Source organism: Varroa jacobsoni, unplaced genomic scaffold (assembly GCF_002532875.2).
Source record: "Varroa jacobsoni isolate VJ856 unplaced genomic scaffold, vjacob_1.0 scaffold_847, whole genome shotgun sequence".
NCBI classification, from domain to species: domain Eukaryota; kingdom Metazoa; phylum Arthropoda; class Arachnida; order Mesostigmata; family Varroidae; genus Varroa; species Varroa jacobsoni.
Window position 1 is genome coordinate 181,166 of NW_019213749.1, and position 20,868 is coordinate 202,033.

A 20,868-nucleotide genomic window follows, 5' to 3' on the forward strand; every position below is an offset into this window, starting at 1 on the left:
TTAGAGCTAAATAATGTCCAGATTACGTTCTATTCACATCTACGGTAGTTTACCAGTCTTCTCAGACGTACGCGTCGGTCAGCTGATACGTTTTTTCATAAACTAACCAGATTATAAACCGTGTTATCCCTCTAAGTAACGTTTGCTTCAACGCTAACCTGAAACCACTCATTCACTCCAAAAACGTTCTATTCTAGTCCTTTTACTGGATTCTTAATTGTTCCTGCGTTCTACCTCAGGCAATCTATGCATCGTCCTAATTTGTTATCTGCTGCTTTTGATGTAAACTGCAAGGGCTTTATATATTGTAAAAATGGCAAGTTTCACAGCACACAGGGTCGTAGATAGTAATCATATTTTTAAGGCCAAGTAGATTGAAAGCAGTATTAAACTTAGCGCCGTACAGCGTACGGCCTCATTGACTTCGGTGCTCACAAACAGCGCGAAATATTTCTTATAACAATAACAATAGCAAATACGTGACTTCGTACAGCAAGCAGTTCGACTGATATTTTTCTTATATTAGCTATATTAAATTAGAATCTAACAGATCAGTATTTTCATTGACGATAATAGAATAGATCACTTTTGTACTTCATGCCCAGATCATGTTTGTTTGTTAAACCCTAACCCAGCGCATCCTGCCTATACAGATACGGAGTGTGAACGAAACACGGTCTGTTTCTTTTCGAGTGTAGTTTTCCTAGTCAATTCTCCTTTGAAGTGTACGTAGGGTTCCTATGCGTCCGTATAAGAGCGTAATGCTGAACGAGCTTGCATCCCCCTTTGAGCTCGACGCCTTCTCGTCATGACAGAATGAACATCTTTCGATATTCACTTGGGCCGATTTGAATTAGGCACCCTTGGCGCACGGCCTGAAAGGAATATTTTGCAGGAAGTGACAGTTCCTATTGAATGGAGAACAAGCAAGAAAAAGACAGGCTTTGAAAGGGCAATATTATGCACGTCAAGGAGTCCGTCCTGAACAGCAAAAAAACGTGTGAAAAGTATGCTTCGTAGATCTCTATTGAATAGCGATCTGAAATGAAGACATCGAGGCATATGACGGGCATGCGTCGGAATATTGATCGTGTGGCTGCCATTGGGATTATCCAAAAATGGTATAACATGTAAAACGTTCAAAAATAAATACCAAGCGGCAACACAAGATTCGGTGGGTATGCCAATGAGATTTCATCCATTTATTCCTCAATACATTCGCTGTTTTATACGCTGTATATAATAAGAGACGAGAATAACACAAAGAAGAGGACGCAATTTAGCTTAATTTCATCAAGCCACAACTGTCCTTCAGTAAATCGTTTAGGAAATTTCATTGTCTGCGACATAAGTTGAATGGAACATTTGCGATTACTAAAAACAAGCCGTCATTCTTTATAGTGCAACGAGGCTGACTCGCTCCGATCTCACTCTGTCCGTGAGACTCTTCTACTTTCATTAACCGAGGTACTTAAAACGAAATACAATGGACGAGGTAAAGCAATACATCTCAGCTATAGTAGAACAGCCTAAAACACCGTCACATATCGCCAACACCTTTAACTGGACGCAAAGAAAATTAGCCATTATTCTACCTAATAATCAGTACCAGTATATGGAACGTACTGTAGCCTTACTATTTTTTTTCTGAGCTTCCATTTCCAACGATATGGTTAAAAAGGAAAATATTAAATTTCTGAGAGAAAAAAAATAATGCTAATAGTTGATTTACAGGTTTCATCGTCGTTGAGATGAACCGGATCTATACGTAAATTTAATATAGAATAGTATTACTACCTAGTTAAGAACATTTACTTATTCTATAGTAAGAGTAGTATAGGGAAAGTAGGTCTAGCTAAGCGTTGCTTCGTATAAGGTTGTCTAGCTGGTCCTCAAAAATGTGCGATTATTATGTATTGCCGCCACGTTGTGGTAAATTTAACCTTTTTTTTTTATCTTCGACTAACAAAAAACTCAAATATCAATATGGAGCGTAATATGCATATGTCAAATAGTAGACACGACGCGATGCAATCGTTCCTGTAACACCTTCGTGTTATGAGGTACTAAATTAGCGGTCAAGCAGATTATTATAAAAGTATAAGGCTTTCAGGTGAAAAAGATGGCCAGGATATAAACTATTCAATAGAAAGTGTTCTGAGAGCGCAGTAGAGATTTTCATTCTCAGACCTAAAGTTCACAAAAACAGAAAATCCGACACAACTTCTCTGAAGTATTTCCATATCATCGTCCCGCAGCTGTTGCTGCGGCGAAGTAAGTTCAGCTGTCGCATCCAAAAACCTTCATGTCGACGTAAGAAATCTTGGGCCCCGCTCTGTAGTTAATCAATGTTTACTGAAACTGTGTGTCAGAAACGCAAACTTTTATTTTGTAATCGTGAAAAATTAGGCCGTACAAAACGGACATCAGGTTCAATGCGTAGGAAGTGGAGACGTACGCCACCGTTTGCGTTTTAGCTTATCCGAACCTAGAACAACAGAAAACTCTGAGAGCAAAACCCTTTCAACCGCACTCAAAGATTAATGAAATGAATGACCCCTGCTTGACCGGTGCTGCCCCGAAATAAAAGTAGGTTCTAACAGACCTAGGGGACCAAATTTGACACTAATACAACGAAGAGGGATTCGGCCAACAAGATCCGAGTGAGGATTTTATGGATAACGGATGTTCTGCGGTCGCTCCGTTCCGTTCTTCTCCGCAGTCCTTGTTTCGAGCCTGATAGTCAGATCTGCTGATCTGTGACTGTCTGCATATACTACCTTTACGTGATTATAAGCTCCACACGGGACTCACAATATTTCGACGCGTGCGCAGGTATGCTGTACTACTAACTAGCAGCGGACATAGAAAAAGCGGCGGGCAGCACTCAGAGACGGTGATTCTGCCACGATTCTTTATTCATCTCGTTGGCAAAGACATGCGACTGAAGGAATACGTTGCACCGCCCGCCAGATCATTTTCCATGAAGCTGGAATGGAAGGTAAAAGTTTTGTGTGGTCAGCGGAGGCATTGTTTAATGGTGTATTTATCTACATGGCCATGTGTATTTGGTGTCCGAAAGATGAATGTTCCTCTCCAACATAGTTCACGTATATTTATGGCAATTTTTTGAAATTGGACATCGCAACAGTGTAGAGGATCATGGACAAATGTATTAGAAGGCACGCTATTCTTTCTCATCCTTTAGCATAACTGGGCAGTTTTAATACTAAGCGAAGACGTAGTGAACGGATTAAGTCCGTTAAATGGAGTCCTTCAAAGAATCGGCACATTTACCCTTTACGTTAGCCGAAGTGTATCATTGATTCCCATTTACGACTTCACTAACGACCAAATATCCCAACAATAGTATGCCTATCATTATTATTAACAAGGCGTTCTGAATCACGATTTTTATAAACAAATCCAAGGAGTACTTAAAACTCCTCTCGCTCTATTTAATAATTGGATACGTTGTGGAAGGCTTGAATTGACTGATATAGGAAATCAACATCATTGACGGCCATAATAAAAAGACGTTTAGTCAGGTTCTTACAAGCCATCGGAGTAGAGGTTTACTATACCAATAATGACCTCTTTACATTAGCTGTACCTTCCATAAGCCGTTGGGCTAACAAGCCAATGGGGCACCTAACAACGATTCCTCGCCATACTGTAATCTTCTTGACGTTTCGGACATGCAAAGTCTTGCTGGAATGACATCAACGGCTTTTGACATATGTTGATTTTTCATTATTTGAGCTTATGCGCCACCTGGCGGATACATCATTGAGCAGCTTTGACCCAATTTGACTATGGAACATTTTTGGCCACCAACATGCACAGAGAAACCTATAGAGATTTTGACTAAATAAAAATTTCTTAGCATTGACCACTACCTCGGTTGTGCAACGGATGCCATAAGAGCTTCATCTATAAACAAAGATGCATGTGCACTTTTGCTATGACGTGCAACAATGAATTGAGCTGTTATATAGGCGTTAGAAAAAAAACGTGATGATTCAATGTGAGATTTTGCTAGCTAAGGTACGTGTTGAGGCGCTAATCGGCGTGACTGTAGCTTTGCACACATATACGTGCGCAGAACGTTCGAAACAGCTTTGACAACAAGTCCAATGGTCCTTTGCTGATAGAAGTAGACAGTGCAGTCGATGCTTGACCGTGAACGACAAACGTCGCTAAGAATAGCTAGTTAAGTGTTCCCCCTGCATATCATAAGAGAGACAAGGACGTCATTCTCTTGGAAACAGGTCTAAGTGATTTATTACTTCATTAGTTAAATAGTAGTTAGGCGATCTCGGCTAGCGACTTTATCGATAAGCAGTGGCGTACGTTAACTAATCTCTACGCAAGAACATGATATAATTGATAGAGCTAACTATTTCCTTATAATAGGGTCGTTTTCGCGGCAGCCGACATATTGTGGCCTAGACCATGTATCGTGCTCGCTTGATTCGTAAGTGATATGGGAAGACAGCTGTGTGATATCATCTATTTACGAACGCAACGCCTGTCCTGCAATTTAGTCCACTGACAATCGTTTTCAGTTGTGAGTTCAAAGTGTATATTTAGCGAAGTCATCATTTGTAGCCGACCACGAACCAGCGTTCGAAGATAACGTTTAGAACAATTAGTGGAAAAACGTCATAAAGACGATACGTTAGGTTGTAGAAATCATACCCTTATTGATTGGCCAGGGCTCCGGCGAGTACCAGCGAAAGTTAAATCAAACAGTTCAACTCTATTGAATGTAACATTACTGATTTAAAGTCTTTAGCAGCATATAGTAGTTGGCTGACAAACGTTACTCCTCGGCTACACCTCTATATATATATATATATATATATAGATATATATCGGAACGCCATTGAGGATTGTGCACGTTGAGAGATAACCAGCCCAATTTGGTTCTGATTCGATGTAAGTCGATTGATCAACGAACGCTATTGCTTGTTCGCTGATTTCCACTTTTCCGGCCTACTATAGCTAGCACAGACTGTACTGACCTGCAAAGCGTGGAGTTCGGCTTGCCTCTAACAATTGATTCATTTTTTTTTTTCCTTCATCACATAGGATTGTGCCCGTGGACGGCAGTGGGGCTGAATAACTTAATCGATAATAGCTCGGGTATATATGATGCTACGACGGCGGAACGATGAGAGCGCTCCAGATATTAAAGTTGTTCTGCTCGGAGATAGTAACGTCGGAAAGACTGCGATGATCTATTCCTATACGCTGAATATCTTTCACAAGAAAATTTCAAGTACTTGCATGGACAGTTATGAGGTCACGGTGAATGTAAAGCAAAAAGAAACGATATTGGGAATATGCGATACTGCTGGTTGGTTGAATGAGTTCATCTTAGGCGCAGCATCATGACTTGGCAAGGAACCCATGTAGCGGCCGAACACGGCATCCGTAACTTAGACGCGCAACGCAGGGAAATCATAGGGTTCTGCAGTTATATTTTGTACAGTTACATTGAAACACGCCAGTTTTCATGGTCTCTAACCGACCGAACTTACTTTAACTGGTCCGAACTGTTACTTGCATTAATAAAAGCGCTCTTTCCTCATTCATTTTTACGTATTTCGTAGGGAACGAGGAATTTGATACGCTACGTCAACTGGCGTATCCCGGATCGGATGCATTCATCATTTGCTTCTCGTTGGTAGACCGTTCAAGCTTCGAGCATGTCTGCAGCTGGGTAAACGAGCTGAGGATATGGGAGCTACACTCCCCAGTAATTTTGGTCGCCACGAAAAAGGACTTACGCGACGCGCAAAACAGCTCTAGCTCGGGGTACCTAACATAACACTTCGTAAAATAGAAATTAAATCGTTATTAGATTTTCCCTATCTTCAGTCAGAAGACCCAGGCCTGATATGCAACTGAATAATGGCTACAAAGTTTATTTTTTTTTTTTTATTTGTCATGCGTACCCGACCTAAACGGTTGGTCTCTGTTGACTCGGTGAACACATCGGGAAAAAGCTCGGGACAATGCCGGGCTTCAGCGGACTTTTCTAATCAGGCGAATGGAATGGCTACAGATCGCCAACGGTGTAGAATGATCAAGTATAATAGTAATAAAGCGGAGAAGAAGAAGAAGGAGACTGCGTCCTACGATACGTGGGAGTGTTAAGAAATCTTTTCTCTTTGGACGCTACGAAGCGAGCTTAAATTTTCCGCTAGATAAATATGTCTTTTTTTTTTTAATTTACTTTATAAGCAGGTGTATTAATCCGTCATTTATTAGTTTCTCCGAAGGTCAACGGCTGGCCCACCAAATCCAGGCTATCAGATACATCGAAACATCAGCGTACACCCAGGTAAGAAAAGGCTATATTCAAACTGAGACAGTTATCTTTTTTTAAACTGATCCTTCATAATTGGCATTGCTGAAAAGCTGAAGATAGCAGTAGCGAAAAACATATTTGCCTCGGAATGTAAAATGTACTGCATGCACACAACGGCGTTTTGACAATGTCAAATCCTGTGTAGCTCTCTTCCTATTCTAGCAATGTAACGTTTTTACTAAGAAACAACAACGATTACCAGGGCTAGAGGCATGTGGGAACTAATATCTGCAAACTGCTGTTGTTTTAGGAAGGTATCAAAGACGCTTTCGATACCGCCATCATGATCAAACTAAATGGGGTTCTCAACGTTGAGAAACGCAAGAAGAAATGTACGCTTTTATAGTGTTGACGCTGGTGATTCTGATGATTGATTGTTCGATGCAACGAGTGGTGGCGTTCGCGGAACCGCGCTCGATTTGTTGGAAGGTGTTTTGCAGCTCATTCCATAAACTTTCGCTAAAAGTAAAACGCTTCTCTGCTCCGAGTCAATCGTGGATGGTCTGTTATAGTTCAGTTGTCTACTACGGCCCGTCGACCTGTTGTTGAGGTAGAGATGCTGTGCCTCGGACGAGGATACGAAGAAGAGGCACTGGCCGCTACACAGAAACTGCCATATAATACCTTCACTGATGCAATACAACGTCCGATTTGGCTCTTGGACTATACTGAAGAGCGGGTATTCATTCACTGTCAGCGTGCCATAGTGCAGAATCGAGGAAACTTGATACATACATTAACTATCAAAGTTGATTCGAACGGGCCATTGCGATTAGCATTATGTAAACGATCGTCATTCAGAGAACTTACAAGCAATCCTGCCTAATTTATAATTTATCTAAAGTTAATCATCGAACTGACGTCCCGACTAAACAACGGCTAGGCCGCTATCGTTTCTATGTTCATTGTAAAAATGTATGCCCATTACCATATTCTTTTGCTCAATTGAGTAGGCCGTCAGCCTTCAGCACAGCATCATCTAGATAAACCAATCGTGTTCCTCTTGCTTGAAAGCACCGGACGATGCTCGATTTTGCGCTGAAAAACAAGTTAATCACATCGAACTAATATGTTTGTCATGAGGAAACATATATTAATCGAACTCGAAAGGACTTCATTCATCTGTTTGCTCTCATCATTGCGCTTTGTTTTCAACCTACCCAGTGTTGCGAGGTTACCAATGTCAAGGTTCATATTGGGTAGCTTACGAACTACAATAAACTACAAAGGTTGCTTGACCAATACAACTTTGATCCAAGATGCGTCTTAATTGTTATATGTTTTATATCTATATACTGACGACTCTCCCTGAACACGTTGCATCGCCTATTGACCGTTGTACTTCGTAGTTATGTGTCATAGTATCCACTGTTGCAATGTACGAGACATACTTTTACTATACGACGGTATTGTTTCTCCTACGCAAAAATCCTACAAAACATTGTGCTGCTTCTTACAACCAACTCTTCCTGCCTTGTCTGTAAAGGGTACGCTGCTAGTCTAGCACGCGTTCAACTTCATGATGAATGACTGCATGCTTACTTAAATGTTCAAGTTACCTAGGTCAATGTTCTTTACCACTAACCTTATGTAGAGTAATGCTGACGATATTCTATACGCGCATGTCTGTCGCAACCGTACCAACTAAATATCTATCTTTATTTCGTTTCAAAACATCTACATTTCGGCAAAATTCATCGGTACTAGTGGCCTCGCAACTTCGTTTCATAACCTGACTCTCAACCTAGCTGCAGACTCCTAGCTCGCAATTGGGACTCCCTTGCCTCAAATCTTCTACGAACGCTATTCTAACCGCTAAGGCGTTTTTTGACATTGAATGTTCTGAAAGTACTTTATTAAGTTGCTGTATTGAACCATTTAACGTAAATCCAACAATGCTTTTGAGAAGATTGTTGGTGATAGCGTTCTGTACGGAAGTTGTTCTTCTTTCAGTTTCTACCTCACCTGCGCTATGTTTTTAAGGCCGTTTCGATCCCTAGACAACCGTATTTTACTTGCTTTCGCGATATCGAGTTTCTATCGGCATACAGAGTGAAGCAAATTATCGGACCGTTTGAGAGAAAGTTATTTGACGCTTGACGAGTTCCTACATCTGCTAAAGTTACCGGAACAGGCAGATCACCACAACTAATATTTGCAACGAGAACGCCGTAGTGCTCCTTCTATTCGTATAGCGTTATACCATAATGCCGTAACATTAATCTATGTATAGGATGGTAGGAGCCACTCAAGCGATCCGATTGACTAACACTCAAGCCTGTCAAGTAACCGGCTGCAGGTTTGTGTTATAGGAATATAAAGATACTATTATGATGCATAGAAAAATCCACTTGCTACTGCAATAGTTCGCGCAGGCAGTGCTCCTTAGAAAAGAAATCTAAAATGAAGACTTTTCTGTTGCTAAGAGACTTTTCGCTCTGTTCATCCCATACGTAAAACCGAAACATTGTTACAGTCGATCGCCATCGTCGGCAGATACGTCGGCAGAGTTCGTCTGACTAATTTCGCTCGTGTCATCTTCCGCGGTCTGCACGATTCTTCTATTCGCTTTCATCTATTACAGCTATAACTTACTACTTATCATTCGCACTTTTTACTAGCTGCCTATGCCCGTTAAGTATACGACATCCTTTGTCTTCACGCACGTCTCAAGCTTCATAGCTGATACGTGATTGTTATTAGTGGGCGCCACACATACATCGACTCCTATGTTTATACGACTCGTGTTTCGCTTCGCTCTGTCCATGGCAAAGTGGAATCCATGATCTCTCCTGTTTTCACTTGCCCGCATGCTAGAGCACCTGTGTATTTTTCTGCTAATTTTCAGATAAGTTAATCTTTAAACGGGCAACCTCCAGTAACATAATCGCTAGTGTTTTTCTCGGTTTGTATCGGCTCGTAGCCGTTTTCGGTCTCGATGTTTTCTGTGTGCGCCCGTATAGCTGCTTTTGCCATTTGCCAACAGTGACTTCCAGTGATTTAGGTACTCAATGGTTCATTCAATTCGGGAAACCTTTTTGCCCTGTCGCTTAGCTCTAACTTTTCACCCTCGATTCTGCATTCCATAGCCCGGCTTTCTGTCCGTTCCCTCTGTCCACCTGTTATTTTGTACCCTTAACATCTCTATATTTATACTGACCTCCTGTTACTGACCTCGAATGCGGTCTTTCTTTGAACGTGTTAGATGTTGTCTTCATTTTATTGATTTTTTGTCCATTTTTGCCCGTTACTTCTTTGCTCCGGGCTCGCGTCTGATTTGATGCTCCAGTGTTTCTAATCGGACTTCTACTTCAAGAGGTGTTTTCGTTTCGAAGAAACGAACAAATTCCGTTACCTTCTTACACTAGAAAAAGGACTACTTTTCTTAAAATCGGTCCATAAACGGCTGCTGATGTTGCTGTTGTCGTTCCTAATGGGTAGTTGTTCGCGTTACTCCAGCTCTATTGATCCGTCGATCGTGTTCTGCGTAACCGTTCATGTTATCGTGTCGTAGTGTTTTGTCACAGCGGTCAAATCACACACAACGTCTGAACGGGCTATTTCACACACGTACTATACGTAAAAACAAACATGAGATAATTTTCTCTATACCGTATAAGTGACATTCACTGATCCGTAACATAGCATTCGTAGAAAATGTTAAGGGTTTTTTTTTGGATAAAATTAATAAATGATCGATAACGTATGTTACTTGCAGGAAATTGACAAAACAAATACTTGTGACATCTTATTTGAAATAGTTCACCGATATCGAAAATTGTATTGAACCATTAACGGCTTCATACAAAACACCCGGAAGAAACGCACCGTGTCCGATTCAGCACGAAGCCTCTTGAATAATACGTGATCCATAGTTTCTCTCGACAAATAAAGGCTCAGTTTCGAGTCCATATGGAGACAATAGGGCAACACGCTCTTTCCACAGGCCGCGCATTGAAACACTGGCATAGGTCTTTTACTAACCATTTCAGAAGCCTATCCATTACACAATGATATCGTTCTCACTTATTATATTGAGTTATTACATCGTACATTTTTTTGATGAGGATTTTTTTTCCATTTAGGTGCTAATTAGATCAGCTGCCTGGCGGATTCAGGCCAGTTCTCTTCTGAAAGCTTCGAGGTTCTCTTGAAAAAAAGCAGTCTGTTCTTCTAACGACGGTCTATTTCAATAGGTTACGACATTCGTCTTCAGGCGGTAGTTTCTCAATGCTCACTAGTTGCAGTCCCCATTTACGTCGAATAAACAATACACGCACCTGGTCAAACTAAATACAAACGTACGACACAATGTGAATCTATCGATGAAAGCATAGCTAATAAGGCATGACAAAAATGGTGATCTATATCGAACGTGCTTGTCACATAATAACGATCTTGATTAAGGCTCATTTTGAGGGCCTGTTCCTTCATTTTAGAGGATCAATTGTCAACATTTCGCTAACAAAGCTTTCCGTTCGAATACGACAAACGGCTTGTGGAACAACTCGCCCGCAGTATTGAACGTGGTGTTGCTTTAGTCAAAATGGCGAATTTATGCTACAAAATTCCACAAGCTGGCTTTTGATTTATGAACTGGTGGAACATAACGACGCCATTAGACAAGCAAATACTTTGTAAAAACTAATCTCGTGACTGTTCATATATCGAATCGTGGATTAAGTCTACCCATTGACCGTTAGCGTAGGATCTTACGACAGGGTTAAGTTAGAAGTTATATGTAGAATGGTAATTGGTGCCTACAGCACTGGACGGCTCTGATGCGACAGGATGGACTTACTTTACGCAGCTCGGTGATTTTGTGATTGAGACTATAGGCGACAAACTTCCTCGTTTCGATCCCGCTTCTAAATGGGCCGACAATGTTAAGAAATACTACGCATTGTTCAATGGCTTTCCCACACGGCTCGATGTTATACTGCAAGTTAGTGGAGGCGTTAACGACTGAAAGAGGTTCCTGAGCCTGAATGCTGAATAATTATTTTAACATTCATGTTTTTTTTTTGTTCTTTTAACACTCACTTATTTTTTTCTCATGTTTTTCAATACACAGATATATATTTGACTCACGATCTTAAACTCGATTCTAATGGACATGCATGATAAAAAATGAAATGCCCACTTGTGGGTCATTGTCAATAGCAAGTAATTGTTCATGGCTTGACGCTATGGCGTACGGAAGACTTGCTCATTATGAGTGCCGAATCATTATTTCGAAACAAAAACATTGAAGAAACTGTTGTCTTTTTTCTAATTTCATATTGCATACGGTATTAATGTGAAGATTGTCAATTCAAACTCTATCAGTTTGCTTACTAGTAGAACGAGCGCCCTTTAGGTACTACAACCCACTTTGAAAAAGGCCTGTGGACACATTCGGGGTAAAATTGCAGTAATTATTCGCTGATAAGGTTTACTTTTTCTTTCGGATCAGCGACAAATAAAGCACGTCCACGCTAACGTCAATTCTCCTTCAGCCGTTCGTATGCCCGACGTCGATTGTAAATTTAGGAACACCCAAAAAAAACAGTAGTCGAACGTGACGCTTAATTTACCTGTTACCAGGTGAGTTCGCTGCGAACTGATCTTGTCGTAATTGTGATCGGTGCATAAACATATAGGGAACGAAAGCCTAAAGGTAAGATTCTATCCTTAGGACGAGCACGTACCCCAATGAAAACAGCGGCTATCTCGTGAAGAGTCGTGGATTCCTTTTCAACCAGATTACTTGAATTGTGTGATAAGCGGCCATTTTCAAAGAAGCCAACCACTCCGCGTTTTCTAATAATACCGGTTAATTCAACAGCGTGTGAATATTTTATGTTAGAACTTGATGTAGTTAGTCCATGCAAGTTAGTCCATGTCACTAAAGATTACGCTCCCAAGGATTCAATAATTTAATAAAGCTAGTTACTAGAATAATTTAACCAATTATTCAGCATGAATTACATAAGTTAGTCAGCATTTTTTATTCCGGCACAAAGGACAAAACGAAAACTACAGCAGCAATTTAGACTCAAATAAACATTGGCTTCCGCACGCACTCAATTTTTGCATAGAGTTGGGTTTTGAGTGGAAGACTCATGTCGGTTGTGCAATCTAATGCTCACAAACATCTCGATGTACTTTTACGTCAAAATCAACCTTGACAATAGCGAATACGTATCTATGCTAGGAGGTTTTAGACTCGAAACATTTGCCAACGCCGTCTTTTTTTTTCTATACAGCTTGAGAGTTTGGTAACACTGGTACGACGCTCTTAAGCAGAGAAGCAGTGAAAGGCGGACTAAATGCCACGTCAGGCCTAATCTAACGAAACATGGTCCGAGACCAAATCTTTGAGGGTGGCGCTCGGGTCACCTGCCGCAACTGAAAGCTTCGCGCAAAAGAGGTATTATTAAAGGTACGAAATCCTTCCAAGGGTTCAGGCATAATAGAAACATTAGCTTCTTGCGGCAAACGGGTTAGTTACTCTAGCAAACACCATAGTTCGAGAAAAAAAAAAAGTGTGATTTTTGGTTCACATTATTGGTCACTGCCTCAAGTTAGAAACTTAGCTTTTGACAACAATGCCTGTTCACGTAAGTTTTTGACTTAAGTTTGTTCGGACATCGCTAACGTTTTTAGCCTTGTACCACAGTCCGAGAAAGCTTGACTGAGCACCTGAGAGTTTTCGGAACTCAAGTCCGACGCTACTAAACGGAATGAGTCATATGAAGGGAAGTGCAAAATTAGTTATGATTCTATCAGATACTACAGTCGGTTGGCTCCATCTAAATACTGCTATGTAGATACTAGTGTCCTCATTCGGAGTAGTCATCTCCTTTATTCTTTATGAAACACACTTAATGATACCATGGTATTAAACTGGTAACTAAATGTAAGCAAAGCTTTTGTTAAAGATGTGATTTTTATACGAGCGTAGCCGTTCCTTTTAACTACACATACCCAGTGGTTTTGCGTGGCACGGTAGAATTTCCGTTTCCGCCAAAAAACATCGGCATCGTTGTCTGAGCCAATGGTCTGCTGGTCTGCTTGACATTGTTTCCACTTGACGTGAATTTACCTGATTCCATACCTCTTCTGTTGCTAGCCATTACATACGTCTAACAGAATAGGCAAAATAAACATTTCTGGGAGAGCTAGCTGTTGTATGACATACACTCTGGTTTGGTATCAAATAAAGTAGTTCTATATCTATATGTTCAATGCGAGATGTTCCTCTAAGTTGGCTGGAGAGTCGATTTACAGCGCTTATGTATCGAATTCCGGGTTCTAGAGAATATTTAGAATATAAGCTAAAGTTGGATTTAATTTTATGTTATAATTGCTTTTTAGATTATTACAGATGTTTAGATAGAAAATTTTGGCCGGAAAAAAGCGCACAGGCAAAAATAACTTCATCAATGATAAAATCGATGAGCACGTAGGTACTAGTTACGACACCCATTTAGCACCGTAACGAAACTTATGTTAGTCTGAGAAGTAATCGTTTAAATTTCACGTTTAAAACATACTGCTTCTGTATTAGCCAAAAATTTATTAATTAGTATACATATAAATTTTATCCTAGGAGCAACTCGAATGTGTCCTTTTTTTATTTTATTGTTTATTTAATTTAAACAACACGTCCAATCTGAGTCAGAGACTGTAAAAAAAAATAATACGCATTTTCGTATTCGTTGAAACGGTCGAAATATTCTTTGAAATATACGATATTGCTTTTACATGGTATCAATCAATCCGCGAATGGGAAGTGCAACGAATTTTTGCCTAGATCGTTCAAGTAGATCGACAAGTGGCTAGATCATTTCAAACAAACTGAGAAAACGCATTTTGCATAGCTTTGTTGTATTTGATACAGTATGATCCATTAATTAAGTATTAAGTTAATTTACTTACCCTCCTTAGCGTGCATCGTTAAAAAATAACTGCACCCCCTCGTACGTATCGTGTTGTATAAATAATCGAAGGTATCCACAGCTTTTAATTTTGACTGATATGATCTTATGATTGATTTGTCGAATGACGTTCTTCTTAAGGAATCAGCAATTATATTGTAATTCTTCCTATGGGCACGGAATTTATTACGTAATTACATAGGTCAATTTTTTCTTTCTAGCCAAATCTTCCCTATACTTGCTGTACCCAATATAACACAAATAAATAACGACATTTTTCGATTTTTATTTGTTGACATAGTATATTTACACGTATGTTCATATATAACTTCCTATAGTATCAATATATCGTCATGCGTCCAAGGGTCTATAGATATATACATGCAATTTTACACAATGCATATTGAATGTTCAATCCTTTTTATTTCTGCTTTACTACTAGTCCTTGTATTAATTACATTTGCCCATTTTGGAAATAACACAACGGTGGTGGGATCTTTCGTACAGCATGCATCTTTTTAGCATGGTACGCGTCTGAAAATAAAATACGAGACACGACGAACTATCTAATGTTTGAGTCTATTTAATTGAACTGTTTTCCGTTTCAATTCGAGGTAAACTATGGAACTTTGAGTTTTCAGATTTAAAGTTGCTTGCCATCTTTGCTATTCAGTGCCTATCTCCTTCACAGATTTTTATTGCTGACCTTCTGTCTGAAATTAATAGATATAATCAATAACTGATTGCATGAAAAACTGAGCCTTTATATGAACACCTCCATAATCGGCCACCAAATATCCATGCTTGGTAACACATCGTTAGTTTGGATAATTTAAACAAATGCATTCATTAAATGAAGCGCCAACATAAAGAAGAAGAAGAAGAAGAAACAAATGAAATAGTAAATAAATTGTTGTCCAAAAGAATTTGCGGTGTATAACGTTAACCTTTAGCTAACAATTAAAAGCAACATTTACTGATTTATAACTCTTTGTCTCTCGTTTATGACTCGGCGCACTTTCCCTGCAACGTATATGTAAGTCATAGGCATATCAGAATCCAAATACACGGTGTTACCCATACCAAATGTGTAGCACTCTACGAAGACTAAAAACTATCGTTGTCATTGCGACCACTTGTATAAACAGGTCGGTGCTTTTACTCGTTACGATAAATAGAAGTAATTGAATGTAAGTTACCCAATTAATTAATTACTTCCTCCCTTACATTAATTTCTTCGCCGTTCTAGCTATAATAGTATGTTCTATTGAATCATAGTAGAGAATACACAATGTGCTGTTCTAGGAAATAGCGTCCAATCTCTCTCAGGGATCAGAGATTGGTAATATGGCCACTGATTCCTTGCATTTGTTCATTCCTACACTTTAATCATCCAGTAACATTTATGGTTGTGTGTGAGTGTCTAGTGGATATGTATGTTTACGTAACATACTTTAGGCAGTAGGGACCTCTTCTCCAACAGGTTCAATAGCTTATTTTGCAGCTGCTTCGTCTGCCCCAGTACCATCGAGTCCTTCGTCTCTATTGTTTAGTGGATCATCATTGGCAGTGACTGCGGCATTAAGATCTTTCTGCAGTTCATCGAGAGCGGCCATTTCGGAAATCTGCTCGAGACTGTCTCGCGTCACATCCGGCTCTAGTTCGTCCTGAATGTCTTCCTCACTCATTGCGCTGCCTAATAAGCCGTCGCGAGCGACAGACCCTATCGAATCAGGCGTTTTGCTAAATTCCCTAAAAAAAAAAAAAAGCCCCAGTACGTATGTGCTTCAATTTGCGTTTACATTTTAGTTATCCGTATACGCTAAGTTGATTTTCGGTATCACTTAAATCTCCAGTTCCTAATGTTTCAATGGATGCAATATTATGATCAAATGCGATGAATAGCTTAACATTATCATATGGTTAGTGGTTTGCTGGGCCACAGTTAAGTTAAAGTTATGAACTGTATAGATGAATTGGCGATAGAGTGAGATAACTTGAATACTATCAAAAGCCGCTGAGACACACCGAACATGTATAACGCTTATAGCTGAACCGCGTCGATTACTACTGCTCCCTAATGACGCTAGACTACCGCCACTAGCACGTCCCGGCTCGATACTTGGGCTGATGGCAACACCCTTAGTAGATCCAGTGGTTCGGTCATCCATATTGGGTTCGTCATCCTCCGCTTTAATCTGCTGCGAATTGAGAAATAGTTGATTTTCCATACACATATCTAACGTCATGCATCACCATAAGGATGCTACAAGATAACGAAAACATTACCTTGAGGTTGAAAACAGCCGCGAAACATGGTCAACAAAAATGATAGTAGATGTAAGCAAAATTTCAACGAAAAAGAAAGCGCTTACTTCTTCCCTGTACTCTTCTGTGTCTAGCGTTTTCTCTCTGTCATTTTGCTCGACCCTCTCGGAGCCGCCCGTCTTCGAAATGCCCGAGTCAGACTCCGAATGATCCTCAAGTTCACCGCCCGGCTCCGCCAATACATTTTCAAGCGTTAAAAGCCCCTCCTATGGCAGAGATAACAGCTATCATGCCATAATCTGACTATGTGTGGGTAGGATTGGAAGATCAAAGGATGTCTAGCAGAAATTTGATAAAGTATACGTTTGGCTTTTCTATGTAGCTACATACCTCAAGATCGGGTGTTTCGACCTCGATGAAAGTTTGTCTTCCGACTAGTAAAGCCGCAGACGTCCGTCGGGATTCGATCACTTTACTTCCCATCAAAACAGCACCCTGTGCACCTATCCTACTACAACATCCAATTTCCACAAAAGTAAAATGGCAATAATAACAATAACAAGTTGTAAAGATAGCAATAATACAAACAGTTCCACAACTAATGTAGAAACGATATTTTTTTGGTTTGCATCTCTTAGCGCTGAAACATTCGCAATGTGCAATAATAAGAGTATGAATTCCATTATACACACGAGTGTATAATGGAATTCATACTCATTAAACTTACCTGCAAGACAGGTTAAAATTATTAACAATTTTGACCTGACTCACCTTCACCTCCAACATATATATATACCACTGCTCGTGAAACCCATGGAACTTAGGCCTTATTTCCATGCTAGACGGAAACGTGTTAGAACTGATGCCTTTTTCTCGTCTTGCAGTCCTGTATTATTCAGGACCTGTGCTGGATTCTCCACTAACAAAATGCACCACATTTCATTAAATGTTACCTTTCGAGGTAAGTTCGCATTGGAATGGTGCCTAACTGCGAATGACACGCATTTTTTTCAGGCAACCTCAGTCAACGATATGTTGGTCGTTATTATAAATGACATCTGACCCCTTTTCACGCAGCTTTTAAATTCGCTTTAACAGAAGTTTTTATCTTTATTTAAGCTTGTCAGTACGTGTTTTCACATGTTGTAAAAATGCAAAATTACAAAAAGGCCAGTTCTCCGATAGAAGAGGACGGCGCTTTAGGTCTTATGTTTCAAGTTTTACGTCCGATAGGCATTACATTAGACCGTTGACTCAGAGCACAAAACAAGATGTGTCTACATTTGCTTCCGAAGCCATAGCATTACATGTTCCTAAATTTAGCAGTCAAACACGTCACTACTACACCATTATGGGGACAGAGAGTATATAAGGAAAATATCTTAATAATACTTCGGGAATGTTAGCCAAGTCAGTAACAATATGTGAAGCAGAGCTTTGAAGCGATAAAATATAGGCACTTCTCTCCGATGCGTTGCTCTGAACGGTCGAATAGTACCAACCGAGGTAATACTCTAGTTTGATTGTTTACTAGAGGAGTACTCCCCTTTAAGCATAACAGCTCGACTGACGAAATCGTCGCTTTGAATGGTCGTTTAGGTATTCTTGCTTTTCTGCAATATGGCCAAAACTCATATATGGGTTTTAATTGGATTCAGTAAGAAAATCCACGCCCTTGTAGTTAAAGGGACGGCCAGCACGAGCCTTGTCTTCAGTGCTAAACTTACAGCTTCGAAAACGAGCAAACAACTTCTTGATCGTGCAGTTGACAATGATCTAGAACCCGTGTACCCCACAAATTTCTTTACGAGTTTTGGGTCACGTTCAGCCCTCTCTAAAAACGAAATCTTGAAACCCACGTTGAGTATATTTTTAAAATCACCATTCTTAAGGGTTTGCAGAATTTAACTCAAATATATAGTTGAATCGACCACAGAGCCGTTAGAACACGTACAAAAACATAGAGGACAATCGTTTTTCTTCCCCCTACCCACATTGTTTGTAGTGCCAAAATGTCAACCGATTCAAAACTCGCTACAAACTTGTGCACAACCCAATGTACGTGGAAAATACTTACCATCTCGGTGATATAACCTCAACATGTGTGACCTGTTTTTCGTCAGCGTTAAGAACAGTCGGTGGGTTCTGCTCCACGGGTGATTCCTCATTCTCTGTTGAATTTTCTATGATTCGACAAAAGCCGCATCTCCATGTCACCATCAGATAGGTTAGGTAAACAATTCCCGCCAGCATGATGTATCCCAGTACAAAATAGATCATCCAGAGGACCTAAACAAGTTATCAAAAAATCCAAAATGGAATACAAGGATTGTCTCGCGTGGACACACGTTCTACATAACATATATATAATTATTTAATATTTCGTATTTGAGCCCGGTTCGATACGGATTGAGTAGGTACGAACCTTAACTGCACGATGTTGTTGAACGACAATGAAAGTAAACATATCTTCCCCACTGAACCTAGGCAAATATTGGGTTTGTGGGGCAGTATTCAGACTGAGATTAGGCACCACACCGCCGATGGTTGTAAAAATCAAATATCCTGAAGCGAAGAATCGTAACGATGAGTTATTATTAGTAAGTTATTTATGCGCTGTGTCAGTTCGGGAGCAGGTATAACGAAACGATTGCGAATCTAGATTAAATAGGTTCTATATAGAACTAACTTACCGACATTACTTGTCCTAAAGAGACTTGTTTTACATTTTCCATATGGTATATTACTGCGTTCCACTCTTACAAGCACATAACGCGTACCATTCGTATACTAAAGCCTGCTAGACGAAGTAACAAGGAGCTGTGCACTCACCATAAAACAAGGCTGTCGTAAAGGGCACCTGATGCGTAACAGCAGCTACGGTCGCTCCAAATACACCAAACAATAGAAAGAACAGGGAAAGTGTCCAAAGGGGCAGAATGAAATCACCGCGAATCAGCCGAAGGTATTCGTTCACACTTTCTGGTTGAACAAGAACATTTCGTTCTGAAGTGGCCAGATCACCGATTACTGAAACCTCACTGGCTGATCTGCACTTACGCCAAGAAAAAGAAGTAGTAAGCAAATGTAAGTATTGCAAACGAAGCCATCCTTGTATGCTGAAGGAAACTGAGTTCAAAAAATGCGGTTCTTCAGGATATGTCACGCCAAACGTATGGCGGACTGATCACATCGAATATGTACTCGTTGACCAGCAAGCATTAGTTATCCTATAGTTACAATACATAAACGATAGAGAAAGCTCAGAGTCTGCAATGTCTAAAGATATTCAACCGGTAACATTGATGAAATTTCTTCAGGGATACATAACACGCAGTCTACTATACACAAATAAATCGAGGAAACAAGGTACCAAGCAATAGGGAATCTGTACCCTGTAAAAGAAGTAGCGCTATTCGCTTGCCGTAGACCACGTGATACGATTTGGCTAGGTAGCAATCCAGGAGTGATGCTACAATTCCGGCGCCGCGATCCTGACAAAAGACGTCTTGCGAGCGATGAGTCGATCTTCCTAAGCGGCGACATACCACAGCAGCAGGAATGGATGCAAACCAAAAGCCAAAGTTGCGCCATTGACCGACCCATGAGAATGAGCCAACAGATAGCGAGAGGACCTCCCAACAACGTATAGATGACAACCAAAACCTGAACTTCGTCAGGGAGCCGTAGCAGATTTCCCGATGCTAGTCAAACGAAACGAAATGGAAGATCAATGGTCACAGAAATGGTATTTTCGTAGAAAATAGTAGAAAAATTATTTTCATATGATACGATTATGGCAACGCGCACAGTAATTGTTCGAGTGTTTGGAGCTCGCAAATGTTTTGTTAATGATCGCGCGCGAGTGACCCAGTTTATTCGTAGCCTCCTTGAGCAGACACGTTTTATAACACACTGTTTTAAATAGCAGACATATGTTAACCCATCTGATGTTGACGTTATTCACCCACCGCATTCGACTTGCAGAAGCGGGAACGGTGCTCAAAATACGATGTCAACAACTGTCGCAGCATATACTACAAAGTACTAACATACCTGTAGCGGTTAGTAGAGACAAAGTGAAATAGAGTGAATTTTCATAAGTAGCTCCCGGACTGTCCAAGTTTCGGCGGCCCTTCTCATCACGGGCAGTAAGTAGGAGCTCGTCGACAGGGCTTCGAGAACGAGAACGAGAACGCTCTAATTCACGTTCGTATGTCATGAGATATCTATCAGAATGCAACACAGAAAAACAAATGCACGTATAACAAACACTAGAAATCGTTTCGTAATAATAAT

At 40.2% G+C, this 20,868-nt stretch overlaps 2 protein-coding genes across 9 annotated transcripts in view; one reads left to right on the forward strand and one right to left on the reverse strand.

Moving 5' to 3' along the window:
- The first annotated feature begins 4,121 nt into the window (after window positions 1-4,121).
- LOC111264328 (ras-related protein Rac1) lies at window positions 4,122-7,632 on the forward strand. Of its 5 annotated transcripts, none has more exons than XM_022840133.1 (5): window positions 4,122-4,271; window positions 5,095-5,362; window positions 5,619-5,823; window positions 6,280-6,352; window positions 6,630-7,632. In XM_022840133.1, exons 2-5 carry the CDS (start codon window positions 5,155-5,157, stop codon window positions 6,723-6,725), a joined length of 582 nt encoding a protein of 193 aa, XP_022695868.1. In that variant the 5' UTR covers window positions 4,122-4,271; window positions 5,095-5,154; the 3' UTR covers window positions 6,726-7,632. The 5 variants fall into 5 exon arrangements, with proteins under 5 accessions (XP_022695868.1, XP_022695865.1, XP_022695867.1 ...); XM_022840130.1 differs by having other exon boundaries at window positions 4,123-4,271; window positions 6,253-6,352; XM_022840132.1 differs by having other exon boundaries at window positions 4,126-4,271; window positions 6,256-6,352.
- A 6,935-nt stretch (window positions 7,633-14,567) lies between these two features.
- Window positions 14,568-20,868, reverse strand: part of LOC111264331 (uncharacterized) — a 10,748-nt gene continuing 4,447 nt past the window's right edge. Inside the window, exons 3-10 of one of the 4 annotated variants that reach the window (XM_086970039.1) lie at window positions 19,964-20,798; window positions 19,402-19,619; window positions 18,995-19,134; window positions 18,647-18,858; window positions 16,960-17,077; window positions 16,677-16,835; window positions 16,330-16,502; window positions 14,568-16,053 (exon numbers count right to left, since the gene is read on the reverse strand). In XM_086970039.1, the coding sequence (XP_086826165.1) occupies window positions 15,795-16,053; window positions 16,330-16,502; window positions 16,677-16,835; window positions 16,960-17,077; window positions 18,647-18,858; window positions 18,995-19,134; window positions 19,402-19,619; window positions 19,964-20,175 (1,491 nt within the window). In that variant the 5' untranslated portion in view covers window positions 20,176-20,798 and the 3' untranslated portion in view covers window positions 14,568-15,794. Of the gene's footprint in view, window positions 16,054-16,329; window positions 16,503-16,676; window positions 16,836-16,959; window positions 17,081-18,646; window positions 18,859-18,994; window positions 19,135-19,401; window positions 19,620-19,963; window positions 20,853-20,868 lie in introns of those variants that run through there. The other 3 variants (XM_086970038.1, XM_086970036.1, XM_086970037.1) reach the window with 3 other exon arrangements.

Coding starts and splice junctions, on each gene's coding strand:
- LOC111264328 (XM_022840130.1), top strand. CDS start 5,155: ATGATGCTACGACGGCGGAACGATGAGAGCGCTCCAGATATTAAAGTT. Junction 5,363..5,618: donor GGGAATATGCGATACTGCTG/GTTGGTTGAATG, acceptor CGTATTTCGTAG/GGAACGAGGAATTTGATACG. Junction 6,353..6,629: donor AAACATCAGCGTACACCCAG/GTAAGAAAAGGC, acceptor CTGTTGTTTTAG/GAAGGTATCAAAGACGCTTT.